The sequence below is a fragment of the Bos mutus genome, chromosome 1 (assembly GCF_027580195.1).
Source record: "Bos mutus isolate GX-2022 chromosome 1, NWIPB_WYAK_1.1, whole genome shotgun sequence".
Taxonomy (NCBI): domain Eukaryota; kingdom Metazoa; phylum Chordata; class Mammalia; order Artiodactyla; family Bovidae; genus Bos; species Bos mutus.
Window position 1 is genome coordinate 86,442,256 of NC_091617.1, and position 20,976 is coordinate 86,463,231.

At 42.9% G+C, this 20,976-nt stretch overlaps 1 protein-coding gene across 2 annotated transcripts in view; it reads right to left on the minus strand.

Moving 5' to 3' along the window:
• The window catches only part of USP13 (ubiquitin specific peptidase 13), a 130,933-nt gene that overhangs the window by 34,089 nt on the left and 75,868 nt on the right, over window positions 1–20,976 (minus strand). For both annotated transcript variants that reach the window (XM_070372944.1, XM_070372947.1), the window contains exons 11-16: window positions 16,807–16,932; window positions 15,000–15,153; window positions 12,903–13,077; window positions 7,183–7,271; window positions 4,668–4,790; window positions 3,285–3,311 (exon numbers count right to left, since the gene is read on the minus strand). In XM_070372944.1, coding sequence (XP_070229045.1) covers window positions 3,285–3,311; window positions 4,668–4,790; window positions 7,183–7,271; window positions 12,903–13,077; window positions 15,000–15,153; window positions 16,807–16,932 — 694 coding nt within the window. The remainder of the gene's footprint in view (window positions 1–3,284; window positions 3,312–4,667; window positions 4,791–7,182; window positions 7,272–12,902; window positions 13,078–14,999; window positions 15,154–16,806; window positions 16,933–20,976) is intronic.

Genomic DNA, 20,976 nt, shown 5'->3' on the forward strand with positions numbered 1-20,976 from the left:
TCCTATGGGGAGATCTAGTGTATTCCCAGAACCATTTCAGTCTTTTACATCACTCTCAAGACCACTACAGCAGCCTCTCTTAGGACTGAAATTGGAAGAGAAAGCATTCTCTACAGGCCAAAAAGCTTATTCCTTAAACCTCACAGGAAGTTATAGCAGGTATTTAGATATATCAGCAATCAAAGGATGCAATCACTCTCAGAAATGGAGAGCCCAACATTAAGATAGAAGGAAAATTTTTAACTGTATACACTTAAGATATTTAAAAAGATTGCTTTACAAACCTAACTTTGGCTTAGACATAGGTTTTCTTTTCTTTTCACAATAATATAAAGATACGGGTAGAGAGGGCTTCCCTGGAGGCATAGACGGGAAAGAATCTGCCTGCGATGCAGGAGACCTGTGTTCAATCCCTGGGTCAGGAAGATGCCCTAGAGAAGGAAATGGCAACCCACTCCAGTATTCCTGCCTGGAAAATCCTATGGACAGAGGAGCCTCGTGGCCTATAGGCCATGGGGTCGCAAGAGTCGGACACGACTTCATGACTAAACCATGGGTAGAGAGATGTGTAAACACACACCTATACATACACATGTCTATAGGTTTGTATGTATATTCATTCATACACATACTTGTACATGGGTGTGTATGTATGTCCATGTGTGTATGCACATACCACCCACACGAGGCTCTCAAATTACACCAAAGGCTGAGAGGGAACTGGAGCACAAAATATCCCCCTTTTGTTTTCCATGCCCTGAGGTCTATAATCTACTGAAAACTCTGCCAGAGGCAGCAATCAGTAGAACTGAGGAACAGAAATATCTGTTCTACAAAAATTATCCTGAAAATGTATTTACCAAAGTTCTGTCTCACAATGAGGATACACGGAACATGCTATCAAGATAAAATTTTAAGAAAACAGTGATATAGGACAACAGTGATTCCTCAATTGTGTTCTAGAGAATCCTAGTGTTCTAAGAGAGATGAACCACAAAATTAACGAACCACAAGACAAAGGGCTCCTGTGGTCAAATAAGTTTTTTAAACCTACGTTCTCTGTTCTCCCCAGAAATTCACAGTGTGTATTAAGGTAGTGAAAATTCTAAAGTCCTGTAATAAAGACTCCTGCAGTAGGTTTGGACTGACATGTTCATACTACAGTATACACAATAGATAACCAACAAGGACCTACTGTATAGGAAAGGGAACTATACTCGATATAAAAAAATAGACATACATATGTATAACTGAATCACTGTGCTATATACCTGAACTCATATGACATTGTAAATCAATGATACTTCAAATAAAATTTTTTAAACATTTTAAAATTTTAGTAATTAAAAAAAGGATTCCTCTGGGCAGAAACTATGAAATTCTTTCAGAGAATACTTTTCAACACCTTGTGAAAGACTCTGTTCTCTAGAATGCAGTTAAGTAATGCAGCTTAATAAGTGTATGCATGCACGTTACAGCATATTAAATTGAAAATGTCTAATTCCATTTTGGGGAAAATAGAGTAGAACCAGGCATAGGTAAAGAATAGCAGAAGGACAGATGCCAAATGTTAATACTGGTTATAGATGGGTGATGAAACCAGAGATGACTCATCACTAATATGTAATTTCTATACATCTTTTCATTTATAGTAAGAATATAATCAAAGTTACTCCTTTTAAATGTGTGAGAAATAAATGTAAATTAATCCCAGATAATGTTGTTTTCTCCTGGTGAATACAGCAGGCTTAGATCAGGAGGAAAATGGAAAACTGCTGACTGTGAGCTGAACTGCTCACAGTCAGTCAGACTCCTCTGATACAGCTCCAGCCACCCTTCACCTCCCCTGGGGCGAGATCCTGGAGACTGGCTCTTTGCAGGGCTGGGACAGCCGGCAAACTCCTCACACTCCAGACAAGGTCAAGTGACAGGACAGCATGCCTGACGCCTAGCCCTGGCTCTGGTCCCAGCTCTCAGGTCTCTGAACTTTCCTGGGTATCACTTTTATCCTCTGTATAAAGGTCACCTGCTCTGCCCATCTTACTGTGACAATCAAATAAGAAGCTGGCCTTTGTATTATTATAATAGTACATTTATACACGGTTAAAAGAATTTATGGAGTCATAAACTCAACAATGACTCACGGTAACCATTCAAAAATACGGTTATCATTACAATCAGATTATTTGCAGAGGCAATGGTTTGCCCATGACCCTCGCTGCCCCTAACAGCCTCTTCCAGCAACCAGCAAATCAAAATTGACCCAAGAAGGCAAGCATGGAGGTCTAAGTCACGTGATCAATCACATAAAGTGTTTTTTTGGCAAAGTAAAACACCTGAACTTCTAAATTAACAATAATGTCTCCAGCAAGGCTTTGTAGACAACAAAATTCAGAGTATTTTGTGTTATTACATACTCCTTCTTCCTCCTAATATCTAAATATTGACTATAAAATAGTTTGCTTTTTTTCATGTTCTTTTGAAAATCAAAAGTATCAACTCACCCAGGATTAAGGAACTGCTGCTGCTGCTGCTAAGTCACTTCAGTCGTGTCCGACTCTGTGCGACCCCATAGACGGCAGCCTACCGGGCTCTGCCGTCCCTGGGATTCTCCAGGCAAGAACACTGGAGTGGGTTGCCATTTCCTTCTCCAGTGCATGAAAGTGAAAAGTGAAAGTGAAGTCGCTCAGTCATGTCCGTGGGATTTTCCAGGCAAGAGTAGTGGAGTGGGGTGTCATTGCCTTCTCCGGGATTAAGGAACTAAATGACTACAAAATTAACAAACAATCCAATGACACTGACACTCTTAAGAGTATTAATTAATACTACCATGTCCTGTCAACCGTGTATCTTCATTATGTGTCCTGAAGGAGTGGACAAAGTGACAGGTCCCTGTGCTATCAGTGCAGCAAGAGACCTACTCATGTGGCCAGGGAGGGAAGAAATGGCATCAGTATCCCCCATTCACATATGAGGAAACTGAGGCTCAGAGAAGTCCATGATTCTAGGTCACACAGCCACAAATGGCAAAGCCAAGATTCCGACTCAGGGCTGGCTGGCTCTCACGCTGAAGTTCTCTCTCCTAAAACACAGGGCCATCTATTCACCACATTACTGGTTTAGATTTGTTGTGATCTCAACTTGCAGACCAAGGTTTGTTCCCACCCAGGAAAAGCTGCACATACACATGTACAGAACACGCACTTTACTGAACCCCCACAGCTAAATGCGCTTAGACCAGTAACAATGGTAGGACACTGAGAAAAAACATAAAAGATACATACGGTCTATCAATTGGGTCATCAGGCGATCTGGAAATCAAAGGAGAGGGCAGGAAGTGAGACCCAACCATGGCAAAGAGTTCTAGAGAAAGAAAAAGAGTTAACCCGGAGCACTCCCTCACCCCCACCCATTAACACCCCACACTGTTGTCAGCCCCCTGGTCCTCCACGCAGACCAGTCAACCTGACATAAAGTCATTCCAGGAAGGAGGGAGAATACCCAGTTTCAGGCATTTAGAGCAGATAAAACATGATGCTCTGCTGATCATCTTAAAGAACTAAATAATTTCCTTCCCTGTACTTCTGAGAACTCCATATAATTACAATCCAAGAACTCTGTTATGAACGTCAGAAAAAGCAGGAGCGATGGTAATAAACCATCTTGCAGTTCTCTGACACTCTGAGGACTGATCTTTTTGGAATTCCTTTAATGAACCACCTATACCACATAGCCTGGACCACCCCACCTACAGACCCCTTCCCTGCTCTCCACCCTCTGCAATTTAGCATTGGACTTAGCGTTAGAGAATAATGTAACACAGGTGCCAATCTTGACTCCTCTCTTGCTCCTCCTGGATTCACTTTATACCCCAACAGGGTCACCAATAATGGTCACTGCTCAGCTCACAGACATCCTGTGGGGCAGGTGCCCTAAGCACTCTGGCACTATTAGCTAATGTACCTAATTAACTCACTAGGAAGGCAAACAGCAAACACGTGGGCTAATAAAGCCAGAAAGAAACTGATTTCACCAGAATAACTGAACTAATAATAAAGCCAAGATCTCTCCATGCTGTTCTTGGACTCACAAAGGCAATGATTTTTCACATGTACTTTTCTCTTAAAAAGTACTCTTCACAAGGACCACTTCAAGGTTCACAGAGAGTAAGAGAAGCTCAAACTGTTCTCTTGCTATGAAGCAGTAATGAAGCTGGGGAGGTGAGACGTGGGCAAGATTTTTAAAACCAACACACACTGTTCAATTTCCCTTTTTGGTTCTCCAAAGATACTCCAAGAAGGACACAGCTCCCCTAGACTGAGAGCCCACTGAAAACACACTCCTCTTCCCCATAGGCTTATCAGAGAAGGGAGGAGGGAGGCAAAGCCAGAGGCAAGGGAACCCAAAACCTTCCTGGAGATCTGCTGCCCTCTGCTGCTTGTGATTTCCATGGGTCCATTTGGTTCACTCATGTTGGGGCTGTGCCTCTTCCTGTGACTATTAATATTTTAAGCTCAAGGTTTGCAGCCAGGCTTCAATTCTGTATGTCTATGGTGGGTTACAACACAGGAAAGCACCACGGGACAACAGAGTGGGGGAGGAAAAGGGACTATTCCAGTAAAGGAGCGGGAAGGCATCGAGAAGGTCCTCCTGGCAGAAGACGGTACCTTTAGAGTCATCAGGAATCACTATGGGGGGGCTGATGTCTGGAAGTTCCTCCTCTCCTGGCTGCAACCCCCTGGCTCGGAGATGGTTGATATCAAGTAGGTCTGGCATATCAACAGAAACATCTGCAAAATGAGAGAGATTATACTCACTGGACTCTCCAAATAACCACAATCACCTCCTCAATCTAGCACCACTAACTATGCACACATGTCTAGGCAGAGACAAGGGATGTGTTATAGTTCCTGAGAGTAAGTCACGGGACCAGAAAACTGACTAAGACTGATTAGAGTTTAATGTAGAACCGGGGGAAACACAGATGCAGGATTTCACACTGAACAACAAGAAATGAGGGAAGCCAGAGGTCGAAAACCGGGAGCCCATACAACATCTGTAGACACTTTCTGTTGGATGTTTTTAAAATGTTGGCAACAAATTCCAATTTTTAATTCAGAAATTTCAATTCAAAACTCCAGACTTCCAATTCATTTTGAAAAAACAAAAACAAAAAGCTGTAACAGAGGCTCATGTGATAACATCTGCCTGGGGCCGATTCTCAGCTTTCACTCCAAGGTAATGTGCCCTCCATGTCTGTCTACCACAGACCTCACCACTCCCTCCTGCCCCCATGATCCTGAGCATCACATGTGTGCTATTCTGATTCTTATGATAGGGAAATGTTTTCCTGATCCACGTCTTCATCCAAAATGGGAATACTCAAGAAAGGACAAGACAGCTATAGCTGTGTGTTTCTCATACCAGCCTACTTCTGTCACTTACATTATCACGCTGTCCTCATTAGGCATTTGTGTTGGCAACCCATAGTTTATGCCTTTTCTCTGATCCCCATGGGTACTGTGATTATTCTACCGAAGGTAATAAAAACTGAAGCTTTAAAGAAATTAATTGAACTTCAAGTGTATTCATCTTGAGGCATACTTTTTTTAACTTCTCAGCTCAGTTGTCATTATGTTGACTTATTCAAATACAAAATGTATGTATGAGTCTAACAGCCTGTTGCGAATTCGTACTGCACACAGTCAGATATGGTAATAATGGAAAATGGGTTCAAATTGGTGCAGGATGTGTCTCTCAGGCTAGCAAACAGAATCTGAAAACACCATCCCCAAAACCAGCTACAATGTTAGGTGTTTAAGTCCTGCTTTAAAACAACCACCCAAAGAAAAGGCTTAGTTTAAAAAAAAAATTTAAATCTCAGCAAATAGCAAAATCAAACACAATGTCTGACCAACAAAATCAAAACAACTGTTCCTCAACAGAAAATTTCAGGTTCATTACAGAAAGCTTTGGGGCTGCTTTAAATTCAGCAAGACTATGAAATCTGATCTGAATTTGGCATCCTTTACCAAAATTCCAAGGACAAAGAAAATAAAACTGTTTCCAAAGCAGTTCAAAGCCTTTAGAAGTCAGTTTTCTCTCTGGGATGCATCTTGGGTCCAAGGAGGAGAGGCTGAGTGATGAGCAACCTGCCCTCGGCCCTCCTCCCTGCCCACAAAATTATTCTACCAGGAAAAGAGGAATGAGCTGCGGGTTCACGGGCTGCATAAAGCCACGTGGAGATCAGTGCTATGCTAACTGCTGGTGCCAGAGGTTTCTGGGAAATCATTCCCGCAGATTTTACATTCTTTTGACTTATCCCCTTCAGAGGAGCAGATGAGTTCTTAATTAACCAACCTAGGACTAACTCTTGTTTTTTAAGTGCTCAAAAACATAGACACTAAAAGACTGGCAAGCAGTCTGAGGTCCTTGCTTGAAAAATCAGAGGTTAAAACTGTATGGACTTCCACGGCCCTGAGGACAGCCTAGGAACACATTCATATCTGACTGAGATGGTAGAGAAAATGTTCTTACTCATTGTCTGGAAGGATAAACAGTTGTCAAGGGCCTTTAAGATTAGAAAGAAGCCCAATTCGGCCAAAGTCACATCCCCTTTTCTTTTTAATACAACTGACTGTACTCATGTTATTACTAATAAAATTCATATGATTTAAACAAATGTCATTAGCCATACCCGCCTGCTTTAGAGGTCGAGGAAAGATGCTAAGGAAAGATACATCTTCAGTTACTAGCACCTCCAAGCATGGCTTTTGGAACAGCAGCACTAGCAGCATCAGCATCACCTGGGCACATGCTAGAATATAGAGCCCTGGCCCCACCCCAGACCTGCTGAATCAGCACCTGCATTTTACCAAGATCACATTACAGTTTGGGAGGCATGATTTGAAATTATGAGGCTCCTGTTTTCACTCTTAGATTCTGGCCATTTCAGAACCCATTATTAGAGAGGTGGCAAGCAAGTGGCAATTTGTGTTTGTTTATTTTTTTTTTTACTACCACCAGTGCTTATCATGTCTTTCAAAAGAGAAAGGTGGGAATCATGGGAAAAGAATGAAATGAGACCGTTTCTGGCAGCCAACCTCATGGGCTCTTTCACATGCCCTGTTTTTTAAACAGCTAATTTGACATTTTAAGCAAAAGCATGCAAAAGATACCTACCAAATTTTTTGGGAACCCAGTCAAGACCAAAAGTGAACTTCTTTATCTGCACTACCAAGTATTCAGGGAATGAGGCAAAGCGAGATGTTCTGGGAAACACAAGGGGATTAGATCAATGAAACAGGCAACAAGAATTAAGGATACAGTTCATGAAGCATCATAAGCTGTGTCTGAGGCACCCCCAAGCAGTCCCAGGGCCTGCAGTGAAGAGGAAGGACACACACGCACACGTGAGCAGACACACACACACAGGAGTGGACACACACACATACCACCTCACCACTCATCCTGGCCTTTCCACGAGAGGCCAGTGTTTAACACAGGACAAGGTTGTCCCCAAAGATGATTTTGGACACCCTGCAAAATTACTACTTTTACTTTGCTATGGCATTTTGTATTTCTGAAAAGTGGTTTTCAACTATCAACGTTTGTGTTTTTCTAAAACCCTTGGTAGTGTCACACATATTTGCAAATGCATAGGGGCACTTCGCATTGTGTTTATATATGAAGTTTGAAAAAGCTCCCTGAGCAATCCTGACACACCCCCAATCTGCTCTGACCACAAGTCTCTATCTTGTAGCACAGAGTTGGCATCAGGAGGTTATATCGGAACTTTGGTTGAGGCTGACTACTGGAAATGCCAGGGCCTCATTAAAATACTACCGCACCTAAAATCTATGGCCAGATGGATCTTAAAGGGGGGGGTGTGGGTGGGTGAGTGTGTGTGTGAGTGTGTGAGTGTGTGTGTGTGTGTGTGTGTGTGTGTGTGTGTGTGTACTATGAGGTATCTAAAATATCTAAATCTGGGCCTTCAATTTTAAAAATTAATATATATGGTTAATGTCTAAGTTCCCTTTCAAACTTTCATGAATGCTGAATTGCCTGGACTTGCCTTTGATGGTTTTATGCCAAACTATTCAACTAATACATCAAATACATGCCCTGGTTTCAGCTCATTCTCTCCACATTTATTATCTTGTTTATAAAAACCATTTCTACTCAAATGTCAATCTGAGTACAGTAAGGTATATAGAAAAAAACTTAGATTTAAACAGATACGATAGATCTTTTAAACAGATCTTTTAAAATAAAAGATTCTAGGACATGTTTCCTACAAACCACTTTTCAAATCTATGTGGAATGCATCTTCCGAGAACTCAGAAATCAAATACAAATGCACCACTGCCCCCTAGTGTAGAAGAAAAGCCACAGTTCAGGGGCAGAGAACTGTCCAAAAAGTGTCAGAAGACCTGGATGCTACTTAATTCACTCCAAATCTAACCCTCCTTGAGGCTTCCTATTTACAAAATGGGTTTATTAGGAACATCTGCCTGCCAGGGCTGTGCGATGGTCATGCAGGGCCATGAAACCACCTGGCACACCAGAATGTGCTGTGTGCAGCCAAGGAGTTAGCATGATGATCTTGTCATGCAAGAGCTAGAATCCACAGAACCAAGGACACTAAGCTGGTTTGTCACTGACCTGTATTTTGCCCCAAGCAGGTTACTTAACCACTCTGGATCTCAAATTCCCCATCACAAGGAAGGTAGAAGGGTACAGGCAATGAAGGAGTTTCTCAAAAAACAAGAGCTTAACTATCCCAAGGAACTGATCTATTAGCCTAGCTCACTCTCCAGAAATTATATATTATCTCTAATTAGGTTTTCCTAACTTCTGAGAAGCAGTATTAATATCATTCTTAAATATAGCCAAGTCCTCAATTTCACCAAAAACCAAGAAACGCCATCTGATATTTTCAACGACTATAAAAGTGTCACCTCTCTGACCCCATCCTCTAACCACATAAATTTAAAATCTGGAAAATATATAACAATGAAGTCAACCAAAAGTCATCAATGATTTCCAGACTGTGGTTCAGGATCCCAAAGATTCCTGAAGTTGCTCTGTGATCAGTATCTGGGTGAGGAATCAGCTGGTAATGTACCATGGAGTGGGAGGCAGTAGAGGGAACTCAAGGCTGATAATTTAATGCATCACTTTGTGGTGGGTAGCTACCAACTTAAGAGTACCAGAAAGCAGGTTAGATGATGCCCACATTGTATTTTTCCTGTTGGTTAAACATTCCTTATTAACTTTTGTATATAGGGTCTCAACTTGAATCACACATTCAGTAACTGCTTAATATAAATATGTTCAAGTCAACCTCAATACTAACACTTGGCATTCATTAATTGCAGGTTGGGGACATCAAGTTTGTTGTTAAATCTAGTAAGGTTATAAATTATGCACCAGTTACTCTTCTATTCCTAAAATTAATTCCTGGAATTAAAATTTTTCTTGAAAAGTTATATACTTAATAAAGTCCACTGAAATATAAATTATTCAAAAAGGTCTAGACAGACACTGAGTAAATTCACCCCAAAGAACTGCTACAGGAACTGAGTTAGACCAAAGAGCTTAGAACAGTGACTGACAGCATTCTCTATCAACAACTCATTACCTTATTTAATACGCATCGATTGTTCACTGGTTACAAATTCAGGCAAAAACATTATGAAAACCTTATTAAGAAAAATATATTGATATATAAACTGTCTGTCTCCCTGAATTTATTAACACTATTGAAAACCTGGTGACTAAAAAAATTCTATCATTTCCATTAAATACATTGAAAACATAGTTAATCAACCACATAATTAACCAAATCATAATTAAAAACATAATTAATCAACACAAACTGTATAATCCAAGGTAAAAAAAGATAAAAGTAATGTAATAACAGTTACAGTGTATATTTACTCCACCAGGCACTATGCAAAGCATTTTATGCTTGATCCTCACCTCAACCCTATAAAGTTCTATTACTATCCCCAGTTTACATATAAGGAAACTGAAGTTTATGGAGGTGAGGTCACTTGGCCAAGGTCACATACCAGTAAGTTCTACACTGAGGATTCAAATGCTGCCAGTCCACCTAAAGCCCATGCTCTGAACCCCATATCATTCCTTTCTGTTCATGAATGATAAGGTTAAAACGAAATCTGTCCCTATCAACCTTTAATCTGTGAGCTCCCTGAGGGGAGGGCTTCATCTCGTTCAGTTCATTGCCCAAGATACACTGCTGCTGCTGCTAAGTCGCTTCAGTCGTGTCCGACTCTGATACACTAGGTGAGCAATAATATTTGCTGCATGAATAAAATTTCCAAACACATATTCTTCCCAGTCACTGTCTGTTCAGGACCAAAAAGGGAAGGAGCTTTATGTCTGGTCCATACTGACCCAAGATCTACCAAGAGGACATCTTTTGTCTCTTCCTGGCCTTTTGGGCTCTGGGTCTAACACAAGAAAAATTTAAGGCCCCAAAGTAACATAATAAAGAGATCATGTCTATATTGCTGGAAATAACAGAAAGAAAAAAATATATTTTAGGAATTCACTGAACTAGTTCCCCCAGAACTATTATTTGAAACATAAGGTATAATAAAGAATAAACAACACTATAAGGATTATAAAGATACAAGCATAAGCAAGCAGGAAAGGAATATGGGGCAGTATACAACACAAGGATTAAGAGTTTAAACTTCAAATGAATGAATTCCAAGTCTGTCACTTAGTGGCCATTATTAACACTTCTTTTATTTCCTCATCTGTAAAATGGGGAGACTAAAGTGTCTGTGTCACAGCAGTACTAAGGAGATTAAGCAATATTTGATGGGATGCATTTAGCATATAACAGAATAATATTGATAAATGTGCCATAATGGTAGTTGCTTTATCACCCTAGAACACTGCTTTTTCCTTTCCCACAAGACCAGTTTTCAATTACCAACAATTGTGATACATCCAATAATAACTTTCATATGTGTTAAACCAAAGACATATGTAAACATACATATACACGTGTGCATGTAAAAGAGAAAACGAAGAAACATGTTCAATAGCTACTGTTAAGGGTTAGAGAAGGTAGAAACCCCTCTGCCTACAACTAAATATTTTGTGGGTAAGCAACCATCATTCCTCCACTCAGAAGGAACTGGTTGCTGATTTTGCCCCAGGTTAGAGCACAAGTCGGGAAGTGAACACAGGAGAAGAATCCAGATCTCCTGACCACCAGCCCAAGGGTAAGAGATTGTCTCTGTGGAAGGCTAACGCTTCCCAGCTCCACGTCAAAGATGCTCCTTTTCCTACTGATGAGAAGATGCCTCCCCACAGGCCTAGAGTAGGTCATACCCTGTACTTGTAAGACTCTGAAGAGCAGAAAAGGGGGACCAGGCAGACCAGCCAGTGAAGACCTTTCTGCAACTCACACCTGATGCTGGGGACTTTCTAGGCCGCCAGGCTTCTGATCACTTCCACCTCCCATACAGAGTCAGAATTAAAGTGCAAAGAGAAAAGGATAAATGTTTGTGGAATCTTCAGCTTACTGTCAATAAGAAAAAAAGAAAAAAAGTTAAAAAAAAAATCACACAGTACATCTTAAACTCACACAACGTTATGTGAATTATACTTCAATAAAGTTGAGAGAAAAAAAACTGCTTTCACCACTAATAAAACGTGTAGTTTTCTAACTGCTCAAAGATGTGCCCAAGTTGTAATGAAGTGAATGACGAACATTTAACATGCCAGCTCACCAACTCTTATCTGCAAGGCCATACACACACATGCACATACATACATACACATACACACTTCCCAAAACTGAGCAATCCTCGGATGAAAATTTACTCCACAATGGATAACTGATAACTGAACTATTGTAATTCCTCTCTGGATATGAAGAAACTTTTTAAAAGAAATTATTGTTAAGAAATGTGGCTTTTTCTTTAAAGCTTTTGAAACATTCTTTTTGTTTTCCCGTTCTTAACACATGAAGTCAATCATCTGAAACAGGGGAATCCTGAGGGATGACTGTTTCAGAGAATAAGCGATTCAGGTTTGACTGCTACTCGTAGTTGCGATAAAAAAAAAAGTCAGTCAGCAGTAGCTCATCCATCCTTCCCTGCCTTTCATGTCATCTAGAGCTCAGGCTGAGCCCAGAAAAAAAAGGCTGAAGAATATCTAAAAAGAATGAGTTCCAGAGACTTTTAGACCTCCCCTCTTTTTCTGCCATTGTAAGTTCTTTCTCCAACTGCATGAAGTACACAGGCAAGGACTTGACTGTATAAAATCAACTAAGGCGTCAAGTGGAGAAAAAAAAAAAATGTATGGACCTGACAAGAAGGATCACAATATAGAAACAGAACATCTCCTGACCATGTCTGAGCAGCTCGTTGGAACAAAGCCCAGGAGCCCTGAGGTCCCCTTTGAGATGCCCTGAGACCCCTAGTCTCCAGGCAGGAACAGAGTCACCAAGTTCTAAGTCAAATCTTAATTGTGGAATCAGAATCTATCACAGTGGAGTTTAAATACTGAAGACTGTCATAAGCAGTTTTCGAATTTCTTCATTAATATCATCTTGCCATGGGGCATAAGAGTTCTTGGCTATACCTGCTCAGTTAAAAAAAAAAAAAGAAAAAAAGGCATTCTCTCCCTTATACATGATACAGATCACAACAAGCCTGTTTCACTAGATAGGCCTCATACAAGCAAGGTCTGTGAGAACTAGGGTTGTGTAAATCATAATCCCATCTGGCCACATGTGAGCAAGCATGCACAGACCTGTAGAGTGGCACCCCTCGCCCTTCCCGACTGCCCCCTACCTCTCAAGGCCCCCTTCTCATCCTACTGCCACCCACAGGCACACACACATACACACTTACTTCACACCCGCAGACTTTGCTTGCAGGGCGCTGCTCCAGAAATCATCAACATTTTCTGGTTCAGAAAAGGCCTGCAGGCAGGCACTGAATGGTATCTTGGCACGAACCAACTCGGGAAGGGGTCTTCTGTTTGATTCTGCTTCCCTTCTCGTTAGTTCATAGGCGATCAGTTCATCTGGGTAGAAGAGCAAACAAATGACTTTGCAGTCATTTATTTTCTTGAAAGGAAAGAGCCCCTTGAACAATGAACAGCCTTCCCTGAAGCCTTCTGGGCTGGGGGTAGGACTGCTTACTTGCTGCCCTCCACAGAGCCAGAGGAGCCTGCTGAAAGTGTGTTTAGAGTGGCAATGCCAGGCTGCATCAAGCCGTTCATTTTTTGCCTGTTCCTCTTTGAGGCTGACAGGAGGGAACTGTGAATTACGGTCCAGATGAGAGGTTCAGACTACACATGTGCTGTAAGTGATGCATGAACCTGGGCTTCCATTTATCCAGAGGTCAAGACTGGTTTGACCCCAAACCACCCTCTAATCACAAAGTCTCCACACCAGAGAATTTCATGCAGAGAAATCCGAGGGCTCAGCTCTTCCTGGCCCTTGACCATGATGAGAGGTCACAGAGAGTGCAGGCCAAAGAGCAGGATGAACTATAAGGAACACAGTTACCCAAGGCACCAGACCTGCAATCCTACCCAGTACCACCCAGACAACTTCATGTGGGGTGACCTGACACTGCAGAAAGCAGAGCAGCCAACCCAGAAGGCTTTCTACACTATCCCTGCTCAAATGACTGAACACCCAGGGGAAAAAAGTGAGTACCCTGTGAGCTTCCCAGGAGTCAGCGGATCTACTCTTGGAAACCATCTATAAGTCAAAATTCTATGTATTTCAAATGGACCTTTCCAGGAATTCCTTCTGTGTTACAAAAAATCACTTCTGATTTATCAGTTTTTAGATGCCACTGATGTATCTTTGTGGTTTCTTAAACACATCTGGATATGCTCTTACAGTTCATTTCCCAGTCCACCAGCGGTTTAGGATGGACTTCTGTCTAGGATGCTAGCATTACGTGTTTCCAGCTATCAATTTCCTGACACTAAATTACAAATCTCCTTTCTGAACAACAACAACAACAAAAAATAGCTACCACTCATAAATTATAAACAGTGAGTTTAGAGAGGATCACAGAACTGAGTAGAATATGTTAGCCAGCATCCACCAAGGTAGGCAAGAGAAAGCAATTAGGCCTCATGCTAAAAAGGAAACAAACCACAGATCCCCACCCCATTTCTACTTTGTGTAATGAATAAGAATTTAAAAACTAGTGAAAAGCTGTAGAAGTTTATAGAAAATGGAAATTTTTTCATCTTAAAATCATTTTCCAATTAACACAATAAAGTGACTACCCACCACCCCTGCAAAAAGAGTATAAAAAAGCCACCCAAGGAGTGTTTGAACTTTACAAAAATGACCAGTTCACAGGAGATAAGCAATTGAGCAGATATTTCTCCTTTTTTTGCTTCTAAGATGTTAGTTCTAAGAAATATCATTCATCTATTTTGTCTGAAGAAGCAGATCAGACTTATTGAAGGAAATTTCCCCTGAGCATCACCCCCTCCACCTGGGTATCTGCCTTCTTCCTGCTTCCAAGGTCCAGAGACCTTTCTAAGGGGAGCCTGACAAAGGGCCCGGCCACACTTTATCACCCACAACAGGCACTTTGTTCAGATGCCAAAGATGGATTCTTTGATGGCTCACATCAAAAAAGGTAGTTCTGACCACTTCCCTCAGACTTTACAGCACAACTTGTAAGTGATAATGTTAAATTACAAATAATTTCCTCCAAATTAAACTGACTCTAAACCAACCTGTTGTTGAAACTTATAGGCACTGAAGTAGGTTTCCTCCATAACTGGCTCCATGAAAATCTCAAAGAAAGCTACATGGGGACTGAAGTATGGATGAGAAGAGACATGCAGAGCAGACCCCTTCCAGGCCTACTCCAGACACAGCTCTGCAGTAACTAAACTGCACCAGCTCTTACTCGAGGGTCTTCACGTGTGAAGAAGCACTCTGTTCACCTCCCGCTCTGGAACACTACCTTTGTTGGTTGCCGCCTCCATGGCCACAGGTAACTGCATCAGGTAGTCCACCCTCTCCGTGTAGCGGACTTTTCGGGTCTGACAGCACTGAATCCGCTCTTCCACCAAAAACCGAAAAACATCACTTGGGTTTTCTGAGCCAATGCGGTTCCTCTGAAAATGAGATTATATCAAGTCGGTAAGCTTATATTACTTTCATGGGACACGCATGCTATGTCGTTTTAGTCATGTCCAACTCTTTGTGATGGACTGTATTCCGCCAGGCTCCTCTGTCCATGGGAAGAATACTGGAATGGGCTGCCATTCCCTTCTCCAGGGGATCTTCCTGACCCAGGGATCGAATCTGGGTCTCCTGCATTGTAGGCAGATTCTTTACTGTCGGAGCCACCCATGTATAAAAATTAGTACAGAATCAAATATAAATCTGGTGAAAAGATCTGATGTTACTAAACATTCCCTCTGGGCATACCAGTTCAGAGTACTTTAAAGCAAAAGACTGGTAGTTACCTAAAGTCCAAAAATGGGAGATTGGTTAAACAAATTATAGTTCATCATGTAAATAAATAGTATGCAGCCATCAAAAGTCATGGCAGAGGGACTGACCTAGACAGAATTAGAAGAAAGGAGATATGAAAGGCCAAGTAAAGAGAAAGGAGGGAAAAAAAATCAAGGGCTGCACCGGAAAAATTAAGCCACGTATAGTCAGGTTGTTTGAGATGGACATGTACACACTGCTATACTTAAAATGGGTAACCAACAAGGACCTATTATACAGCACATGGAACTCTTCTCAATGTTATGTGGTAGACAGGATAGGAGGGGAGTTTGGGGAGAATGGATACACATATATGGATGGCTGAGTCCCTTTGCTGTTTACCTGAAACTATCACAACACTGTTAACTGGCTATACCTCACTATAAAATAAAAAGCTTAAAAATAATTAAAAAGTAAATTTTAAAAAATGTAAAGTTTTTTAATTTAAGCAAATTTTTATTTAAAAATATATTTTAAGATTTGTTTATATTAAAAAATTAAGCCATGTATGATATGATTCTATAAATGTACTAATGTAAATTATACACAAATAAAAAAGAAAGTAGGCTATATTTGAGTACATAATGACATGGCAAAATGTTCACAGCAGGTTAAGAGGAAAACACTGCTCACAAACCAGCAAGCAGAGAATAAACTGCACCTGGAAAATAACTGGGGTGGAGGTAGGGAGTCAGACACCAGAATGTTAGCACTGCTTGTTTGGGGGAGCAGGCAGTATGGGGGTGGTTTTGATTTTCTCTTCTGTGCCTCTGTTTCCACAAAGAACACACTAGTCATCAGGAAAAAAGTAGTTAATTTTTTTAAGAGGGGAGAAAAAAAGCCTTTAGTCATAAATTCTCAGTGGCCTTTAAGAACCACAGCATTTAACGTGATTGGATTCTGCTCTGAGCCCAGAGCGAGCATCTCGGAGGACAGAGGACAGGAGGATACCAAATACCACACTGGCCTCTCCAAGAGCTTGTCACAGAGACAAAAACAAAAACAGCAAACGACAAAATGGATAAGCACTCCTAGAACACATTCAAATTAGGAGGAGAACAGGGAGATCCACGAAGGCCAAGAAAGCCAGGCTTGAGGAGCAATTACAACAAGCGGGCCGAACAGAGGAAGCCCCAGAGACGCCAACTCTAAAAGGAACCAGACAGGGAGAGGCTGGGGGTGGCAGCGTTCTGGCCGCACAGGCGGGACTGCACGCGAGGGCTGGACACGCTTCTGACAACACTTTCCAGCAGTTCTAAAGGCTGACTTACCTCTACTAGATTCACCAGGTGCAGGAAAAACTCCTGGGCATCCTGCTGTCTATTGGAGGAGAATTCCGGGTGGCTCTTGCTCACAAAGGCCTTAAACATGCGTGGAGAGATCCCATTCTGTTGAGGCTAAAATATAAAAATAAAACCAAAACTCACAAGTGGGAAGCAGAGCAGAGACTATCAGTAGCCAGGATTTCAGATAAGAATACTGAAGCCCACGTTAGCTAAACAGTGACAGCGGCCAGGACACACTGGACGTTGATTGCGTACCAGGCACTGTGCTGTGAAACTGACATGGGAATGGGATGGGGCTCTTCTGTTGACTCAAAACTAAAAGGCACGATAAACACCCTGATTTCTGTCCACATAGGACTTGCTCCATAGTGACCAAACTGGTCTGCGACAACCCATTTCAGAACAGACTAGGGATGCACTGGGGCATGGGAGGGAGTCCTCTGCCAGAAGTTAGAGGAGAGGTGAGCCCAGCAGCATCGCTTCCCCACCACCAGGAGGGAATATGAGAGAAAGGAGAGGAAATGGCTCCCAGCCCCAGGCAAAGTACTGCTCAGGGGCCAGCCCAGGGCTGCTTCTGGACCACAGGGCGTTCCTGGGAGCCCACCCTCACCTAGAGAAGCTGAAGGAGGTTGCCTGCAGCTGCCAGGATGGGAAGAGCTGGGACAACTTTGGCTGTGACCTTTGGATGTGTAAGCTTCCCCGGGGGGCTAAAGGACTGCTCAGAAGGCAACTGGGCTCCTCCAGAGAGGACGCTGCCTAAGACAATGGGAGGGCGGCCCGCTGAGGAGCTGGGGTAGGGCTCACAGAGGTCACTGGGTCAGGGCATCAGGTAAAAGGTCCTCGTGGGGGTCACTGAAAGGACAAGCACATCTCTGAAAGAACCACTAATATGCGCCCACAAAAGGCCAACCATGATCACAGACTCTCGCAGCCAAGAGGGAGCAAACACACTCTGCTCAGGGAAAGGCTCTGCCTCAACTCCAATCTCCCCAACCCTTGAACCTGGAGCAGCCTGAGGAGGGAAAGAGCTGGAGCAAGAATGGAAAAACACTAGAGCAAGCCGACACTGACCTTTCTACACTGCTGGTTTCCCAGGCACCTGAAATTGGTAGTGGGAGAAGCCTTAAACAAGATTTAATGTGAAATGGGCTTTTTATCGGAGAAGGCAATGGCACCCCACTCCAGTACTCTTGCCTGGAAAATCCCATGGACAGAGGAACCTGGTGGGCTGCAGTCCATGGGGTCGCTAAGAGTTGGACACGACTAAGCGACTTCACTTTCACTTTTTACTTTCATGCATTGGAGAAGGAAATGGCAACCCACTCCAGTGTTCTTGCCTGGAGAATCCCAGGACGGGGGAACCTGGTGGGCTGCCGTCTATGGGGTTGCACAGAGTTGGACACGACTGAAGCGACTTAGCAGCAGCAGCAGCAGGGCTTTTTAATGCCAGTAATTTGCTCTTGAACTGTGGTATTGGAGAAGACTCTTGAGAGCCTCTTGGACTGCAAGGAGATCAAACCAGTCAATTCTAAAGGAAATCAACCCTGAATATTCACTGGAAGGAACAAAGACAGGAGGAGAAGGGGACGACAGAGGACGAGATGGTTGGATGGCATCACCAAGTCAATGGACATGAGTTTGAGCAAACTCTGGGAGATGGTGAAGGACAGGGAAGCCTGGTGTGCTGTAGTCCATGGGGTGGCAAAGAGTCAGACATGACTGAGTGAACAACAATCTGCTGGAAACCCGGGCACTTGGCCTGAGATACTCTAAAGAGGCAGACTGGAATATCCACATCATCTTTAAGGATAAAGCTGTTTCCTGAGTCCTCTCCAAGTTCAGCCTCTAATAATGGTGCAGTACATCCCCTTGTGTAAAACCCTACGAAGTAGCAAAACCCTACAAAGCAGGTGCTACCATTATCCCCATTTTACAGCCAGGGAAACTGAGGCTGCAGAGAAGTGCCACCAAGTCTGTCAACTGAAATGGTCTTATGACCAGGTGACTATGCAGCCAGCAAAGAGCCAGAACTGGGTTCTGATCCCAATTCCACACTCCTAGCAGCAAAACTGGAGTCGCAGCTGCAGCACACATTAGGTCTCAGTGAGACAAACCTCACCTTGCCAATCAAGCAGAAGAAGTAAACCCTGCGTTCCATGCAAAGGTGCACCCATGTCTCAAAACCTCTACATGCGCAGCCTCCAGGCCACCATCCCCTCCTCAGAAATACAGAGAACTTGCTATCTGGGCCATCACTGGGCACTGAACTCAACATCATGCCTTTTGCTTTAACATTCAGCCCACTCTAGCCTGTCTCCTCAGCCTGACTGCAGCACTTGGCAGGTGAAGGCCTTGTCTCACACCTCTGTGAGATCTCCTGGACACTAGGGTCCAGGCCTAGGGTCCACAGGCCACGGCAGGGGTGCACAACCACACAGTCAGATGCAAAAAGCGATGGGAAAACTCCAAGAGCTCTCTCTCCTGGCAGCCACGAGGCAGCTCCACATATGAAGTCTCTTCAAGGCACACATGTTCTAAGCGATGTTTCTAATAAAACTCAGGAGAATTCCGTCTTGCTCAAAATACATCTGATCTGGGCATCTAGTATTTACTGGCCACCTACTTCATGTAGAACATGTTGGGGATTCCTCACCACGAGGTGACAGACAACAGGTGGGGTGGAGGTGAGATTCAACACATATCTATAACAAATATTAGGGAACACTGCAGACAACCTAAAACAGTGTTGGCAGCTCTGGGAGAAGAATTCCCCAAAGAGGCAGCATTTGAGCATCTGAGGACTCGGAACCTGTATATAAATGATCAGCCTACATACACACAGAAGGCTGCAAATGTGCCTTCAGCATCAGCGAAGACCAAATTATACCTGATGATCCATTTAACTACCCACACATACACCTCCTGAAAGGCATGTAAAAGTTGTAACTTTCTTCACTCATAATGCTGACATATATCTATATAGTATCAGCCAACACATGCATGCAAATAATGCCTTATATTTGCATACCAACATTTAGTCGTTCATTCAATAGGAATTTACCAAGTGTTACAAAATTTCAGACACTATTCTAGGTACCAGGATGAACATTTACTAGGCAGCAGGCACATCTTATATGTGCATCTTTACTTAAATTACTCAACCTCATGAGGTGACTATTATAATTTTCTACATTTGACAGATGAGGAAATTGAGTTCGAGAGGAGTAAAGTAACTGACCCAGGATCACACAACTAGGAAAGTAGATCTGTCTCGCTCTCTCTCTTTATCCATCCATCTTTCTCATGTCCTAACACTGTCTCTTGCAAGAACTACATGTGCCTAGTTCTCACCTCTGATATCCGAAGTCTCTCTTACCCACTGCTGAGAAAACAGTGTGTCCGGATTCTGAGTAAGCCCTCTTCAAATCGACCTCTGAGGTCAACCTCTCAGGCCAGGCCAACAACGACGTCTCCATCTGGGCAGTGCAGAGGCACCACCTGGAATACGCCTGTTCACGTTGTGAATTTGGGTTTAGGCATTCACGTATGCACACACTCACTGCTTGCTGCTGTTACCTCTTACAAGCTGTGCTTGGCTGCCAGTCCCCATCAAAGCAGCTGCTTGGGAAAGTTTACCAACTTGCTGAAAGTAAACTGAAGAGTTGGCTGCTGCTCTATGCCACCGTATGGTCGTACAGCTGGGAGAAGTTCCAACAGAGACCACGGTGAAAACCAGAGGCTCAGCCCCACGCTCGGGCTCTGGCCCAGCCTCATTCACTTCCCTCCATGCCTCTTCCATCTCGGTGCCCATTTCAGTTCTTTGTTTGTCCTCAACTGACCTGGCCTAATCCCTGGTGCAGCAGACAAGTTATAGCTTGAGAAGTGATAATCATTGAGAAGTCATTAAAAAGCTTCCTAACTGGAGACATGCTGTCTCTGCCCCACTGCAGACCAGCTCCCAGCTTTCACAGCTGGTCTGATTTATCTCAAACTCAGCCACTCTACACTTAATGCCTAACCACAGCTAGCCCCTCTGTCCTCACCCATGGTCCTCACCTGTTCTACCTCTGATTTCTGAGGGCGGAAATTCACTAATTCCCATGATCAACTATTACTATGTTCACATTATGTCCATATAATAGAAAGTCAGGCTAT